The sequence below is a fragment of the Fukomys damarensis genome, unplaced genomic scaffold, assembly GCF_012274545.1.
Source record: "Fukomys damarensis isolate Sample0158 unplaced genomic scaffold, DMR_v1.0_HiC HiC_scaffold_16, whole genome shotgun sequence".
NCBI lineage: Eukaryota > Metazoa > Chordata > Mammalia > Rodentia > Bathyergidae > Fukomys > Fukomys damarensis.
In genome coordinates, this window is record NW_022900928.1 from 72,967,795 (window position 1) to 72,982,191 (window position 14,397).

General features: G+C 40.2%; 2 protein-coding genes across 5 annotated transcripts in view; both read left to right on the plus strand.

Moving 5' to 3' along the window:
* The window catches only part of Ccdc15 (coiled-coil domain containing 15), a 101,619-nt gene extending 88,588 nt beyond the window's left edge, over positions 1–13,031 (plus strand). For 2 of the 4 annotated variants that reach the window (XM_010628699.1, XM_010628700.1), the window contains one exon: positions 12,504–13,031. Coding sequence is in view for 2 of the 4 variants with exons in the window: in XM_010628700.1 (XP_010627002.1) it covers positions 12,504–12,541 (38 nt within the window). In the remaining 2 variants the exon portion in view is untranslated. Of the gene's footprint in view, positions 1–6,794; positions 7,230–12,503 lie in introns of those variants that run through there. The other 2 variants (XR_004517491.1, XM_033764412.1) reach the window with 2 other exon arrangements.
* A 1,169-nt stretch (positions 13,032–14,200) lies between these two features.
* Slc37a2 (solute carrier family 37 member 2) overlaps positions 14,201–14,397 on the plus strand; it is a 25,201-nt gene continuing 25,004 nt past the window's right edge. The window contains exon 1 of the mRNA XM_010628733.3: positions 14,201–14,352. Within this exon, the coding sequence (XP_010627035.2) occupies positions 14,201–14,352 (152 nt within the window). The remainder of the gene's footprint in view (positions 14,353–14,397) is intronic.

Here is a 14,397-nt window from a genome sequence, read left to right on the forward strand (position 1 = left end):
TACAGACCTGTTGTAATTTTTTTCCATTTTAAAAACCAACTAAAAAAAGAAAAGAGTAAAAGAAAAACATTTTCTTTACTCCGTGAGTTGTCTGTACTTCTTGTTTCTATTCTTCCCCTTGTCCTCTGTTTACTATATTTTAGTAATACTATTTGCCTTTACATCTGTAATTGAAAATACTTCTTTCAAAGTCTCCAGTGACTTCTACATTGCTAAATCCAGTGGTTATTCTCAGACCTTATCTTACTTGAATTACCAACAGAATTAAAGTTTTAACCCATCTTTCCTTTTTTAGGTACCTAATCACCTGCCTTTCACACCACCAAAACTTTTGATTTTTTTTCAACTTCAACTGGCCATTGCTTTTTGGTTTCCTTTGGTTTTATATCCCCCATCTCCTATTTCAATAGTACAGTGTACTAAGGCTCCAACCTTTTACTTTCTGTCATTCTTTTCCATCACTGTTTTGATCATCTTTTCTAGTGTCCTGGCTTTAAATATCCTCTATATACTGATACCAAAATTTATTTCTCTGGCTCCAACCTGTCCCCTAAATGTCAGATTTATAACCCTGACTTTAGTCTCCCTCAAATTTGCTCTTCCTGCTGTCTTCCCCATACCATTTAATAGCAATTCCATCTTTGTAGTTATTGAGGCCCAAAACTTTGTGGAAATCATTGACTCCTCTCTTTTTTTTTTTATCACTCCATTAGCAAATTCTGTCAGCTTTACCTTCAGTGTATATCTGTAGTTCACATTATTTCCACTACAGGGTGCCTAATTAAAATTGCCATCATCTCTCCCATGGATTACCGAGTTTCCTAAGTAAACTCCCTGCTTGCACCTTGTAAGTTTTCTCAATACAGCAGCTAAACTTAATACACATCAAAGTCTTCCTGATCTTCACCTGCTACATACAAATGCCAATCAAATGAATTAACAAACAGTATAGTCTTTCCTGTTTCAGAAAATGGTAACTCTGTCTTCTATTCCTTTTGGCCCAAAACATGTGGAGTCAATCAATTTTCGCTTCTATCTCTCTTGTACAACCCACACCCAGTACTTGTGGGCTGTACCTTGAAAATACACTAAAAATACAACTATTATTCAGTACTTTCCTCACTCTAGCCTGGTCCAGGTTGCCATAATGTCTTACCTGAGTTACTGAAATAGTCTCCTAATTGGTTTTCTTGCTTTTCTAACTTGCCCCATAGAAATTGTTCTTAGCACAGCACCCAGAGTGGTTATTTTAAAATAAGTAAGCTCATGCCACTCCACTGCTCAGAGACTCCTTTGGTTATTTATTTTACTCAGGAAAAGCTAGAGTCATTACAGTAATATATAAGCCCCTGCAAAATCTAATTCCAATCATTTTCCTCCTTGCACACTCTGCTCAGCCACATTGATCTTGTTTTTCCTTGGACTCGGTGCTTTTGTGTCAAAGCTTTTCAGTTCATTGTTTGCTATGAGTGGAGATGCTTCTTTCTCAGATAAATGTGGCTTACGTCCTTACTTCCTTCAAGTCTGTGCTCTAATATACTTTATCAGAAGCACTTCCCTGACCATCCTATTCCCCACCTACCCTCCTGCACAAGTACTCCTTATCCCCTTTGACATACAATTTATTTTACTTTGTTTTTCTCCCCAGTAGATTGTACAATCCATGGGGAAAGGGATTTTTGTCTTTTTAATCTATATCCTAAATTCTTTTTTTTTCTTTTTCTTTTTTTTTTTTTTTTTTTGGTACCGGGGATTGAACTCGGGTCCTTGTGCTTGCAAGGCAGGCAGCGAAACCACTGAGCTAAATCCCCAGCCCTATATCCTAAATTCTTATGGATAGGCCAAACACTTAATAGAGTCAGAAAATATGTGTTCAATGAATAAAGAAACTTTTTTCCTGTGTGCTGTTTTATTGTTTTGCAGGAGACTATCGAACATAGAACGTAATTGAAATATTCAGTCATGTGAAAGAAGAGCTAGTATTTTAGTACAAGTGGGAGACATGATTATTTGGTTGAAAATAAATAGTTAACACTCCTCAGGTCCTACAAACATCTAGACTCTAGTTTTGCACTTATGTTGTAATGAACGCCCGCCCCGCCCCTTAGCCAGGTGCCACGTGCCAAATTGTTAAACATGATCACAATGAGCTTCTTTTCTAGTGCCTTCCCGTGCCTTCTGTAGATCTTATCTGCCCAAAACAAAGATAATTGGAGTTTCTCAAAGGTCACTGGTCTGTAATGGTAAAATATTCTACATGATTCTCTTACAGTGAACAAATTTACCTTTAAAGATTCTTAATAATTTTATATTATGAGTAGTGTCACCATCAGCTGGGAGTGTTTTGCTCAACTTGGCTAGACATTATTAATTGGCAAAGTGTCTGGGTGGAAGGCTGGGGTGATGTGGAGGTTGCACGGTAGAGCCATCCAGAGTGGCTGAGTTCAGAATCTCTAGGATAAGTCCATATTTGAAAGCTGCTGCCACCAATGTAAATATCTCCATCTAGGACAGCCTCTGCTACCATGGAGACAGCTCATCAGTGCAGGAGAAGCTGCTGCTTGATGGACAGCTACCACTGTTGCCGTGAAAATGGCAGGACTGAAATTGCTGCTGCCTGCTTTCAAGGAGTTTTCAGGAAGCACAGCAGCGTTGACCATGCCCATTGAGGTTTGGAAGTTTCAGGGATATCAGCAGTTGCCCCAGTCACTCCTGATCTTTACACTGTCAGGTGCAGTCCGCCACCACTTTCAGATTCAGCAACACCTGAGCAGCTAGAGCTTGAAGGGGCAGATAGAATGAAGGAAGCTGAGGTCAAGTTCCTGTCACTGCAAGAGTAAGCTTGGCCTAGAGGGTGGCTGCCAAGGCAAGCGGTGACAGGAACATGCTGGAGCTCCTTACCTTGGGCCACCATCTGGGCTGTGGGCAGGAGGGGCTTTGAGGCTGTCAGTGATATCACTCCCCCTCTGGCTATCAGTATGAAAAGGGAAGGGTCAGACCTCATTACTTTTCCTATTTCAATAGTTTTACTTCATGTTTGTATTAGGAAGCCATTAGGAATCGTTTTGCTTTGTTTTCTGTTTCCTCATTGACACTGATTTGAGGCAATATTTCTTTCGGAATAGTTTTCCATAAAATAAGATTATACCAAGTGATCTCCATTTTCTCTATAGTTCTAATATTCTATGTGTTGATTATGTTTTATACTCTTGACCTCTTTAATTTTCCAGTTTATTTGTTCTTCCTGAGGACTGGCAGTAGGTTTTACTGGTGGATGGTGAGATTAGGGTACAACAAGTTTATTCTTCTCTACTATGATTCTGGCACTGATTCTATCAGGATAGATGCAAGTTGTTTTGGTCCAAGTAGAATAGGAGAGCAGAGCAGAAGGATATAGGAAAGAATAGACATGAGTCTAGCAAGAGAGGCACAACCCCATAAAAGCTTAGCTCTAGCTCTTACCAAGAAGGGAAAGGGACCTTTATTAATTTCCAGAATCCACCCAAGAGATAAAACTCTGTCTGCAATACAGCCAAATTCAGTAGTATAGTAGTATACAGGGATGCTTGTGTACCAATTTTCTTAAAAGAACAGCCATCAGAAGTATGTACACACATTTTCCTAGCCAGTCCAACCTGAGTTAACTTGTTCCAGTTGTTTCAATTTAGGAAATTTCTGTGCCCCCTCCCTTGTTTAAGTATATTATGTCATTATCCAGGCCTCACCCTCACCTGTTTAGCCCTTTTATGATGGGTAGGAATAAGACCATCAACAACTTTATTGATCACCCATGAGTACAGAGGCTAGACATGGTTGCTTTCTTCTAACCATTTAAAGTATGATAAAGGAGGTAGCAGGTGTTATTTTCTGTAGGCATTTATTTATATTCTGTTTCCAGAAGCAAAATATTTCCTGTAGTTTCTCTCAAGTGTGTAGTTTCTCTCATACTTTGTGTTTAGTCTTAGGTATTTTTATGCTTCTCAGACAAAGTGCATTTGATAGATTTGGAAGACAAAAGCAAATGTCCTCGAACATCCTGAGCCATTTCTACTGGATAAAAAAACTTTAAATATGTTGGCTTAGTTTTTAAGCTCCCTTAAAGTGGAAATGAATGGTCCATTTCCAGTCTCATCAGTATTGCTGTTAGAAGGGTATGCCAAGGAGAATTCAAACTAATTCTTTTTGCATAAGGCAATTTGATGTTTAAGCCCTGAGGTAAAATTTTTGGTAGAAGTTATTGTTTTGAGTCTTGCCTCAGGATCACCCCACATACCCCTCTCAGATTCAAACATCTGCAGTGATCATTACTAGACAAGGTCATCATCTGAACCCTCTAATCCACCCTCAAATCCACAATGCAGGAAGCATCATGTGTCTCCTGATGTGACACAGTATGAAGCATACAAGACCTTCAATAAAGTGTTTTTGAAAAAGACTAACTGAACATACCTTTCAGCCTTTCTTATCTGCATTCTGGGATAAGATTAAGCGCTGATGCTCTAAGGTATCCATTATATGTAATAAATGAACTTACCTCTTATTCATCAAGAATAGTACTGTTATATACTGTGCTTAAAGGGCTTGATTCAGTAATCAAATCATTTTCTGGTCTACATGGTGACAGTATGCAGAGGAAAGTATAGGACATAGAGAAAGAAACGAATTGTACTATGAGGAAGCAGAAATCCAGAACTTGGGTCCTTCTTTAGGAAAACTGACCTGGTTTCTTCCGTATGCTAATGTCTTGAATTGCATAGAGGCTTGCTACCATAGTTTACACTCCGAGTAATCTGATAAGCTATTCGTCACCTAGTTTTATGAAGTATATCTGGTGAATTCCCAGGACTATAGACATTGGGAAATCAAGGATGAACAACCATGGAGAATATTAGGGTAGAAAGGACAAAAATGGTAACTAAGTAAAAGCTGCTTTGAAGTCTTTGGGTGAGTTGGAGTTAAGAGAGAACATTTACATTGTAAATTCAGGGATGGTAAAAATGTCCATTTCTAGGTCTGGGGATTTAGCTCAGTGGTGCTGTCAGCCTGCCTTGCAAGTGCAAGGTTCTGAGTTTGATCCTTGGTACAAAAAAAAAAATTTTTTTTTTTTACATTTCTAACCCCCTCCCCAATAGAGTCTCCAAAGGTTGAAAAATTGTTGTCTTTCTAACTCTGTCTTCAAAAGTTCTACTGATGTGGGATAACTTGTGCAGTGGTTATTATTGTGGACTCCTGATTCTACCACATATCAGCAATGCAACCCGAAGCCAATTACCACAAACTCTCCAAGTTGCATCACCCACAAAATGAATATAATAATATCACTTTATAGAGTTGCGAGATAGTGTATCTACAGTGGTTAGCATAATGCCTGGCACATGCTAAGCATAGTAAATGTGGGATACTAATATAAAGATTACTATCATTATCATCATCATAACAGTTATATATCCTGTTTTACATATCTGAGTCCTTTACCCATTCACTGTGGTGATTCTTTAACAGTTTAGGAGGCCAGGCCTTCTTCCTTTACATTGCCTGCACATGGAATCCTTGATGGTTTGTTCAGGTATTGAGATAAACTAGTTACAGGAACACAAATACCTCCAGTTTGATCTTTTGTGTTAGTGCCTAAGTAAAGAAATTTTCTGTGTCCCTAGGTTATGACTACATAGCATTTGATTATTTGATTTTATTAATTGTTCCATCCTACACTGAGTATATAGTTTGCTTCGTAGTTCGGCCTGGCCTTGAATTCACTGTGTATCCCAGGCTGAGTGCTGGGATTACAGGTGTGTACCTCCACACCCGACTAAAATATTATTATTTTGAAGGTAGAAGATCAAGGTTAAAGAAAGGTTGCCAAATTGATGGGTGTGCCATTTAAACTACAAATCAGCATGCCATCTTTCTTGTTCAGTCTGTGTTTAAATTTCTTCCTGGTTCAAAGCTGTAGGTCCCCTCACTTGACAAAATCCACCCACTTTTTCCTATTGCCAAGACTGAGTTATAGTTCAGCTATAGAAGACATGCCTATGCCTATTTTGCTAGGAGTATGCAGCGTTTTCTCTTAAGGAATACAAAGGATTTGCTATACAGGTAACCAGTACACCTTACCTTGTAAGTAACTTCAGTCAGGAAACATTACATGAGGAGGGACCAGAAATAGCTGAGACTAGGAGAGGGCTTCCATGGATGCAAGAAACAAGACAGAGACTGAGACTAACAATAAAAAATCAAAGGAAGAGAGAATTTGAAGTAGAACAGAACTGGAACTTGAACCAACACAACAGGTAGGAATCAGCAGTTTAGCTAGATATGGGTCTCTGGAAATTTGGTTTATTAGTCTAATAGCTTTATATATCATGGTTCAACCTGGAAAATCCACTCATTAAATAATAAGTTCTGCTGGGGATTAGCTCAGTGGTTCCGCCGCCTGCCTCACAAGTACAAGGACCTGAGTTCAATCCCCAGTACCAAAAAAAAAAAAAAAGTTCTGATACAGGTAAGCAGCAATAGCTGGAGACTTAAAGCTCTGTACATATATTTTCCTGTTTTCCATCTTCTACCTCTTACTTACTTGTTCCTCTTGACCGCTGGTAAAACAGAAATACATAGATGAACAGCTGTTAATGAAATTTACTTTGGCTCCGAAAGTAAAATGAGTTGGGTCCATATCACTATACACCTGCCTACTGAGGCAGCAGAGATCAGGTATTTGTTTTAGCTGTGATATGATGTGTCCCATAGTTGTGCTGTATGTCATACAGGAATTCATTCATTCATTCTCATTTCAGGACACTGCTTTGAACTGATGAACTCATCCCAGCTATCAGCACACATCATGCTTCTGTTTCCCTGGACCCCTTACTCAACTGAGTAGTTGGGACTGTAACTTGCCAGACTGAATTTTGTGTAGGGAGGTTCACTGCAGTCGGTTCCAGGTTGGAAACCTTCCTACATAAGTCTCCTGGGACTGAGTCTTCCCTCTCCTTGGTGCTGGCTAATAGCATTTAGGTCAGTTGGCAGAACTGTCCCTTAGAATTTTCAGACGTTTTGTTTGTCTGAAATGTCCTTTGAATTCTTAGTCCTAACTTCCTCACCCTTAAGGCAAGGTACTACTACTGTCACCAGCTCTATGAAAATTTAACCTAATTTCTCTCCATCAGAAATAATTATTCCTGACCAACCGTAGTATTCTACCTGCAACTACTTAGCACATAGGTTTTCTGCATGATATTGTTTACAAATATTAAAAGATGATTTTCAGAAAAAGGCAAAACCATGACACAGTAAAAATGTTTTTTAATGTATTTTTAAAGATTTTCTTTAATTCATGAGGAAATAAACTGATATAATGGATTTTTTTTTAAAGTAAAAATTCACAAACATGAATAAAAGAATTTTGAATTAAATGTAAAAATTGGAAACAACGTATCTCCACAATTTTCTATAATTTGCAAATTTATAGTTCAGAGAAAACTATAAGATAAAATAATAATTTTAGAGGGGTGCCCTCTAGACAATGCCTAATTCTCTATCAAAACCTAAAACTTTTTCTCCAGAATCCCGTTTTGATCAGAAATAGTTTCAAGTAAAGCCTATTCTTAATTACAAAATAATAACAACTTATTAGATTGGATCTGATTATTTAGTGGCTGTAGAAAAAGTGTTACTTTACTGGAAGTCATCATAAAAAACCTGAACTTTGACTTTTATAATTAATTCATTAATTAGTGACTTTGTATGCATTCATACTTCATCTGGTTTTGGCCTGATTAGATCTTTAAATTTTGAGGGATGTGTATGTAAAAATTGCATTCTGTACAACAAACAAGGACTTGATAAAATAAGTTGGAAAAAAAAAAGTGTTTCTTCTGGGTTTTATAAGCTCTGTTATAATTACTGGAAAGAACTAATGAAAGTGCTTAGAAAATACAAATGACGGCACATTTTGGATACAGTGAACATTGAGGTGAAATTTAATTCTAAAGAAATGAACATTTAAACTTGAGATTAAGAATTTCTAAGAGGGTAAATCTAGGATCAAGACTCTTGGTCCCGGAATTTCAATTCTTGATTTCAATCCTCAATTTAATTCTTGAGTCTTGTAACCTGTCCTTAATATATTTTACAGCAAAGAATGTCAGTGGAGTACTGTAAGCCACGGAACTCAGAAAAGTGCTAAAGAAATTTGTGAGGAAATTCTAAAATGAAAGTTCTGCTGGACCAAAGAAAATTAAGAGTTCAGAGTTTTCCCAGATCTAGAGCCTGCCTCTGCTTCCATAGAGGTCTAGAGAGCATCTTTAGTTTTTATTACAAAAGGCTGCTTTTGTATTTAGACCTTCAGTGTTACTGATAAGGCCTTGAATACCTCCCAGTCCTTCCCTGTGAAAAGTGTCATAGTTTGAAGTCAGATGTTTCTGATTTCTAAACCCAGCTTTCCAATTTTTCCTTGTTCAATCTGTTCTGCCTGTTTCCTTCTTTTCCCTCAGCAACATAGTAAGAATGTATTTCCAATTATAAAGTCATGACTGGGGCAGTTTAAGACAGGGAGGCATACCCACCCTGTCTGAAACATCTCTGGTCACAGTGATGAGTTGATTCCAAGTGCTAAGAGGAATCTGATCTTACAAACGGCTTGGCCCTTGAAGAAAGCTGACATCTTATCTTTCCATCACTAGCTTTGTGTGATTCCGAGAGGCCTGTTTTCTTCTGCAAGTTACATGATCTTATCTGAGAAATTGGAAGGAGTATTATCTACTAGTCATTAGCAGGTACAGAGGAAAGTGATAGAAAAAAAAAAACCTGAAATCTAAGTCATGGTACTAAATGGTATGGCATTGTAAAATAAGTATACGTTCACAGGGAGTTACAAGAAATAGTTTGGAGTAATCCTGGGTATCCTTCATCCCAGTTTCCTCACTGCCTATATTTGATATAGCTGGAATATGATATCAAAACCAGAAAACTGACATTGGTTCAACATATATCTATAGGTCTGTGTGTGCCAGCCTATCACATGTGTTGACTGGTATGAATACCACCACCACACAGATGCACAGCTATTCCATCACCACAGGATCTCCCTTATATGAACCTTATATCCGTACCTTTACCACCACCACCATCCCTAACTCTTGTTCTTCACTAATTTCTATCTTTATAATTTTATCACTTCAAGAACTTTATATAAATGAAATCATATAGTATATGGCCTTTTGAGATAACCATTCACTTATGAGGGACACTTCCAGGGTTTTTTGCTACTTAGATAAGGCTGCTATGAAACTTGTATAACGAGATTTCCAAATGAATAGAACTGTCCACTTGTCTGGGATAAATATCCAGGAGTGCAACTAAGTAGATTTTAACTTTTGGGGAAAGTGCAGCATGTGTTTGGGTCATGTTTTTCCCCCTACAGGTATAGGGGTACAAAAGTATAAGTTTCCTACTTGGCCTCCACTGACACACTTGAGGGCCCAAACAAGTGTACCTCATAATCTTTGGTTGGTGGGAGTTCTAAATAGGCCTCTGCTGTCACCTGTATGCAGGAAAGAAGATACTTTTTATGTTCCCCATGTGACTTCAAATGAAACCTTGATGGTGAGGTACTTATTACTACTAGAAGGGGTGAAAATCTTGACTTCCCACTTGGGAGTTCTAACACCACCCCAGGGCTGAGAGGTGAGAAGGCATCTCATTGCATCCAGTTGCAAGTAGATGTCTGGGTTTCCCCCTTGGCCTGGACTGATAGGAGAGGGTGGGTCTGCAATGTTCTCTGTGGCTTTGGTTGTGGGGTGGTAATAGCTAGGCTGCCACTTGCTGGATAAAGCCATTTCTGTGCTTTTCTGCTTGCTTCCTCTTCCCTTCGCTTCTTTGGTTTGGTTTGCTATGCTTCTGGATTATGGATTTCTCTAAGGCTATGATATATGAAACAAAAAACAAACCCAGATAACTCACTGCTGTGTCATTCCTCAGATCTCAACATCCTTAGCTAGTCTGCCTTTTCTCCACCTTTCAGGCTTATATTGGTTGTACACAATGTTCAGGGGTTTTAGTGGTATTTAGCAAGAAGAATTGGACGAAATTTACCTATTTCATCTTCATCTGGAACTAGAAGTCTAACAAAGGGCTTTGAGGTGTTCATTTCTCCTCTGAAAACATCAATTCTCACCTGGTGCGGTAGCACACAACTCTAATCCCAGTGCTTGGAAAGCTGATACAGGAAGATTGGCCAGTCTGGGCCACATGGTGTGTTCAAGGCCAGCCAGGACTATGTACCAAGACCCTGTCTCAAAATAAATAAACAAATAAATAAATCTGATCATGTCACTCTTGTCATAGTGTTTTACTGTACAAAGGATAAAATTCCAACCCCTTGTCATGGACATTTAAGGCTTTTCACTGTCACATCGCCAGTTAAAACAGCCATGTTTTCTGTGGCTCTCTAGCAAGCATATGTACTCAGCAGCTAGCAGGATGGCCCCTTCATCATTTCTTCAGTGTCATGCTTTTACCTATGTGTGTTTTGCACATGCTGTGCATACGTAATCAGTGGGACCCACCTTTCTCCTCCTTTATACCTGCTGTGAAGCCTTCTGAGACTCTCCCAGACCCTTTGATCCCACTGATCCCTTCTCTGCCACCACCGCAATGAGTATTCCTCTGTCACCTATTTCTTGTTTCTGTTCACCTCTTCCCCACTGCACTTTGAGGTGGACTTTGTCTTTACACATCTTGGTCCCATCCAACTGTAAATTCTATGAGATCAGGAACTCTGCCTATCTCATCCATCATTGTATCATCAGCTTACTAGCACTGTGCCTAGCACATAACTGACACCCAACAGATCTTTATTACTTGAGTAAATGAATGAGTTATTGCTTGCAGATGCAAGAACAACCCAAAATCTACAGCTTGTGTGACCAGGCTATGTGTGGCTACCCTACTTTCATATACTCTTTTTTATTTTTCTGCTGAGCAAGGTGACTCTAGGAAATCAGAATACTTTTAAACATTGTTCCCCATCCTCTTCCTCCTTTCCTCAGCACTGCCTGCTTTCAGATTGTCCTCTTATACACCTGCTGCTGATGTCTTAAGCAGGCTGAACATCCCAGAACAGGGCTGCCCTGCTGATTGGCTGAGAGATCACTAACATTCATTCTTCGGGCCATTGTTGAACATCAATTCTGTCTCCCATAGAGTGAAGCCCCCATTTTTGACTAGTTACATCAGTGGTGGGACTCTGTTTCCCAAACATCGCAGAATTTTAGCTTTTGTTGAGAAAATCCTTTTGGATACATGGTCTTCTTGTTTATCTTTTGACTATGTTGGCTGGGAGAAAGTTAACAGTAACTTTTCTTGGTGAGATTTCAGCATCTGATCTTTAAGATAATAACATCTTCTTTCATTTTCCTGATACTTTGCTCAACCCACCCATACATCCTTATCAAGAAGACCAAATTATTCAGCATGTTATTACAGTGCTGTCAAGTTGTATACACACACACACACACACACACATAAACATGCGATATTACAGATTTTGCCAATCAAACCTGATCTGTTATACCCATTGACTCTTTGTAGAAGAATAGTGATCCTTTGACCCCATGCCTGTCCTGTCACACCCATTGAATTTTAAGGACTCTGATCCTTTGATTGCTATATCTACTCTGTTGTACCCATTAAATCTTTAATGACTGTGATTCCTTGGCTCCTCTATTTTGTTTTCATTTATTATGACCATTAATTTTTCTCAGTTGTAGTCAATATCTGATCTTAATACTATATGCATACAAAATAATTGCTCTGCTTACTAAACCAACTTATAGGACCAGACACTTTGGCACTTTTTTCATATGCATGAGTTTTAATTCTTACATCCACTCTGCAAGGCAGACAAGGGAACTGAGGTTCAGAGAAATCACAAGTGAGCTAGAACTGGCTTTGTTCATCTCAGTATATGACTGCTTCTCAATAAAAAAAAAAAAAAGCCCTAATATAAAATTCCTTCTACCATGCGCGCGCACACACACACACACACACACACACACACACAATTATGCTATTTTCTATTTTGTAAGGCAGAAATGGGAAGAGGAAAATGTGCCCAAAGATTGATTCTCATATGTGTGGTGTAGTTTGGGGTCTGCTACTTACTCTCACAGCATTTGTTCTCATAGACTTTCTCTAGCATTTGGGTCCCTTTGTTCCTTTGTAAAAATAAAAATCAAGGAAGCTGCTTGCTGCCATGTCTAAAAAGGCCTACACACCTGACTACCCAAAAAGTCTACCTTGGACAGTGAAACTTGCTAGTAGAAACTAGTATTTGAAGGGTAAAAGGACCATTGACTGTCAGCCTTCCTTCTCACATGTGTCTGGTTCCAAACTATATGGTAAGCATTATAGAATGACAAATTAAAGAATAATGTTAAGACCTGTGGACCTTTCCCTTTGGTATCTGACGCATAGCCTTTTCTTTCCATCCTTGTTTTCCTCAGGTACTGTCTGTATCCCCCAGAGTTTAAGACGGTGGTGAAGAGGGATGCCAGACAAGGCAAAGGTGAATCAAAAGTGGAGAGACAGAATTAGCGAGTGAAACAAACACCTGAACCGTGATATACCTCCCTGTCACTCCCATAAGAAGCAGGAAGCAGCTCACCTACAGACAAGTGAGAAAGTGTTCCAATATAGGTAGATGCGTCCCAGCTGCTAACCTGGCCCTGAACAGGGATACCTGGCTGGGATCCACAGGAAGGAACTGGACAAAGCAAGGACTGTTTCAGGACTGGCCCTGCTCCCGGCTGCTTGGTGGCATGTGGTGGAAAACAGTCGTACCACCATGGGGAATCTGCTTAGTGTCTCTCGGAGCTGCAGTACCAGGCTAGCATGGTCCTCTGAGAGACACGGACACGGACACAGCTTCTCTGAAAGGGCATGGAGATTCAGCAGTAGTGACCCTCACTCTTTGGCTGCTTTGTCTAAAAGGGAAAGACTCACAATGCACAAAATTAAAGACTGAATAGCACCACCAAAAGCCTGGAGTGGTCACTTCCCGTCCTCTGGTGATGTCCACCTGTTTTGTGTAGCATCAGTTAACTACAGTAGCTTCCCTGGCTCATGTGTATTCCAACCTGATCTTCTCTTTTAGTCCCTTTGAAAAAGGAGCTGTCATGCTGTGAGGCCAGTTCTCTCCTCAAGTGTATTTTCTGTCCTCTAATGGAGTATACGTGGTGCTATTCACCCCAGAGCTGGTTCATCACAATCCTTGGACAATGGGCATCTCCTGGGATTGTCTTGATCAAACCAGAACATAAAGTCACACTACACATTTAGACTGTGCCTCTCTGACTTCTAAGAATTAAACGTGTATGCATCTGGGCACAGTGAACGTTACAGTTAAAGACCTGATGTAGAGAGCCAATACTCTGCCTTTGCTGTTCCAGCACTCCACACTTTACATAACCTGGTGCTCCCACCTCCTGTCCACTGCCTTTCTTCTTCCTCTTTTCCTTACCCCTGTCCTTGACTCGTTGCACTGTATTTCTGGCACCAGACCCATTCGCCCAACAGCTGGCATTAACTAAAGATTTTACAACTCTGCTTACCCCTTTTTAGCTTAATTCTAGGGTTGGTACCAGCCAAGCCCATTATTCTAGATCCTCACCTGAGTGAAGCTGTTGCTGCACTTCCCTGTCCTTGCTCTAAGGCCTGGGCACTCCTACAAGTTAGGAGTAGGGTGAGGTCAAGGCTGACACCTATTTGCACAGATACGTTCCTATATTACCCAGGATTAACAAGTGTACTTTCCTTTCCACCCTTCTGTGGTTTGTCCTTGGGCCCATATACGAGAATCTCACCACATCTTTTTATAAGTGGAATCCCACCCTGAAATTTTCACCCTCGACGAAGTCACTTTTATGAGCGCCCAGGTCCCTTCCCGGTACCTAGCTCTTCACTGCCTCCTAGCTGCTTGCCCCCAGGAGGGAGAGCAGAGCTGACTGCGACGCTGTCGCTGCGGGGAGCAAGAGGCTGGGGCTGGGAGTCTTTGGCTGGCTCAATAAGTTGTCTGGAGCCAGAGTGGGGCAGGAAGCTTAAGTCCGGGAGATGGGTTTGTGGCCAAATATTTTCCCTCCCTGAAAAACCTGGGCTCCCAAGGGAACCGGCATTCAGCTCAATAAAATGTGGGGGACCCCGGATGTCAAATGTCAACTATCAGCGTGCCTTAGTTTCTCGTCTTCCTCTAGTTCAGGATAGGAAGGGCTGTGAGGCCAGCAGCCGGGAAGCGGACCTTCTCAAAGAGCAGATAGCGTCCGGGACTGCTGTTTTCGGTTCCCCTGCCCGATACGTGTGACCTAATGAGGAGCCTCCGGAAACTCACAGTTGTTAGTCGCC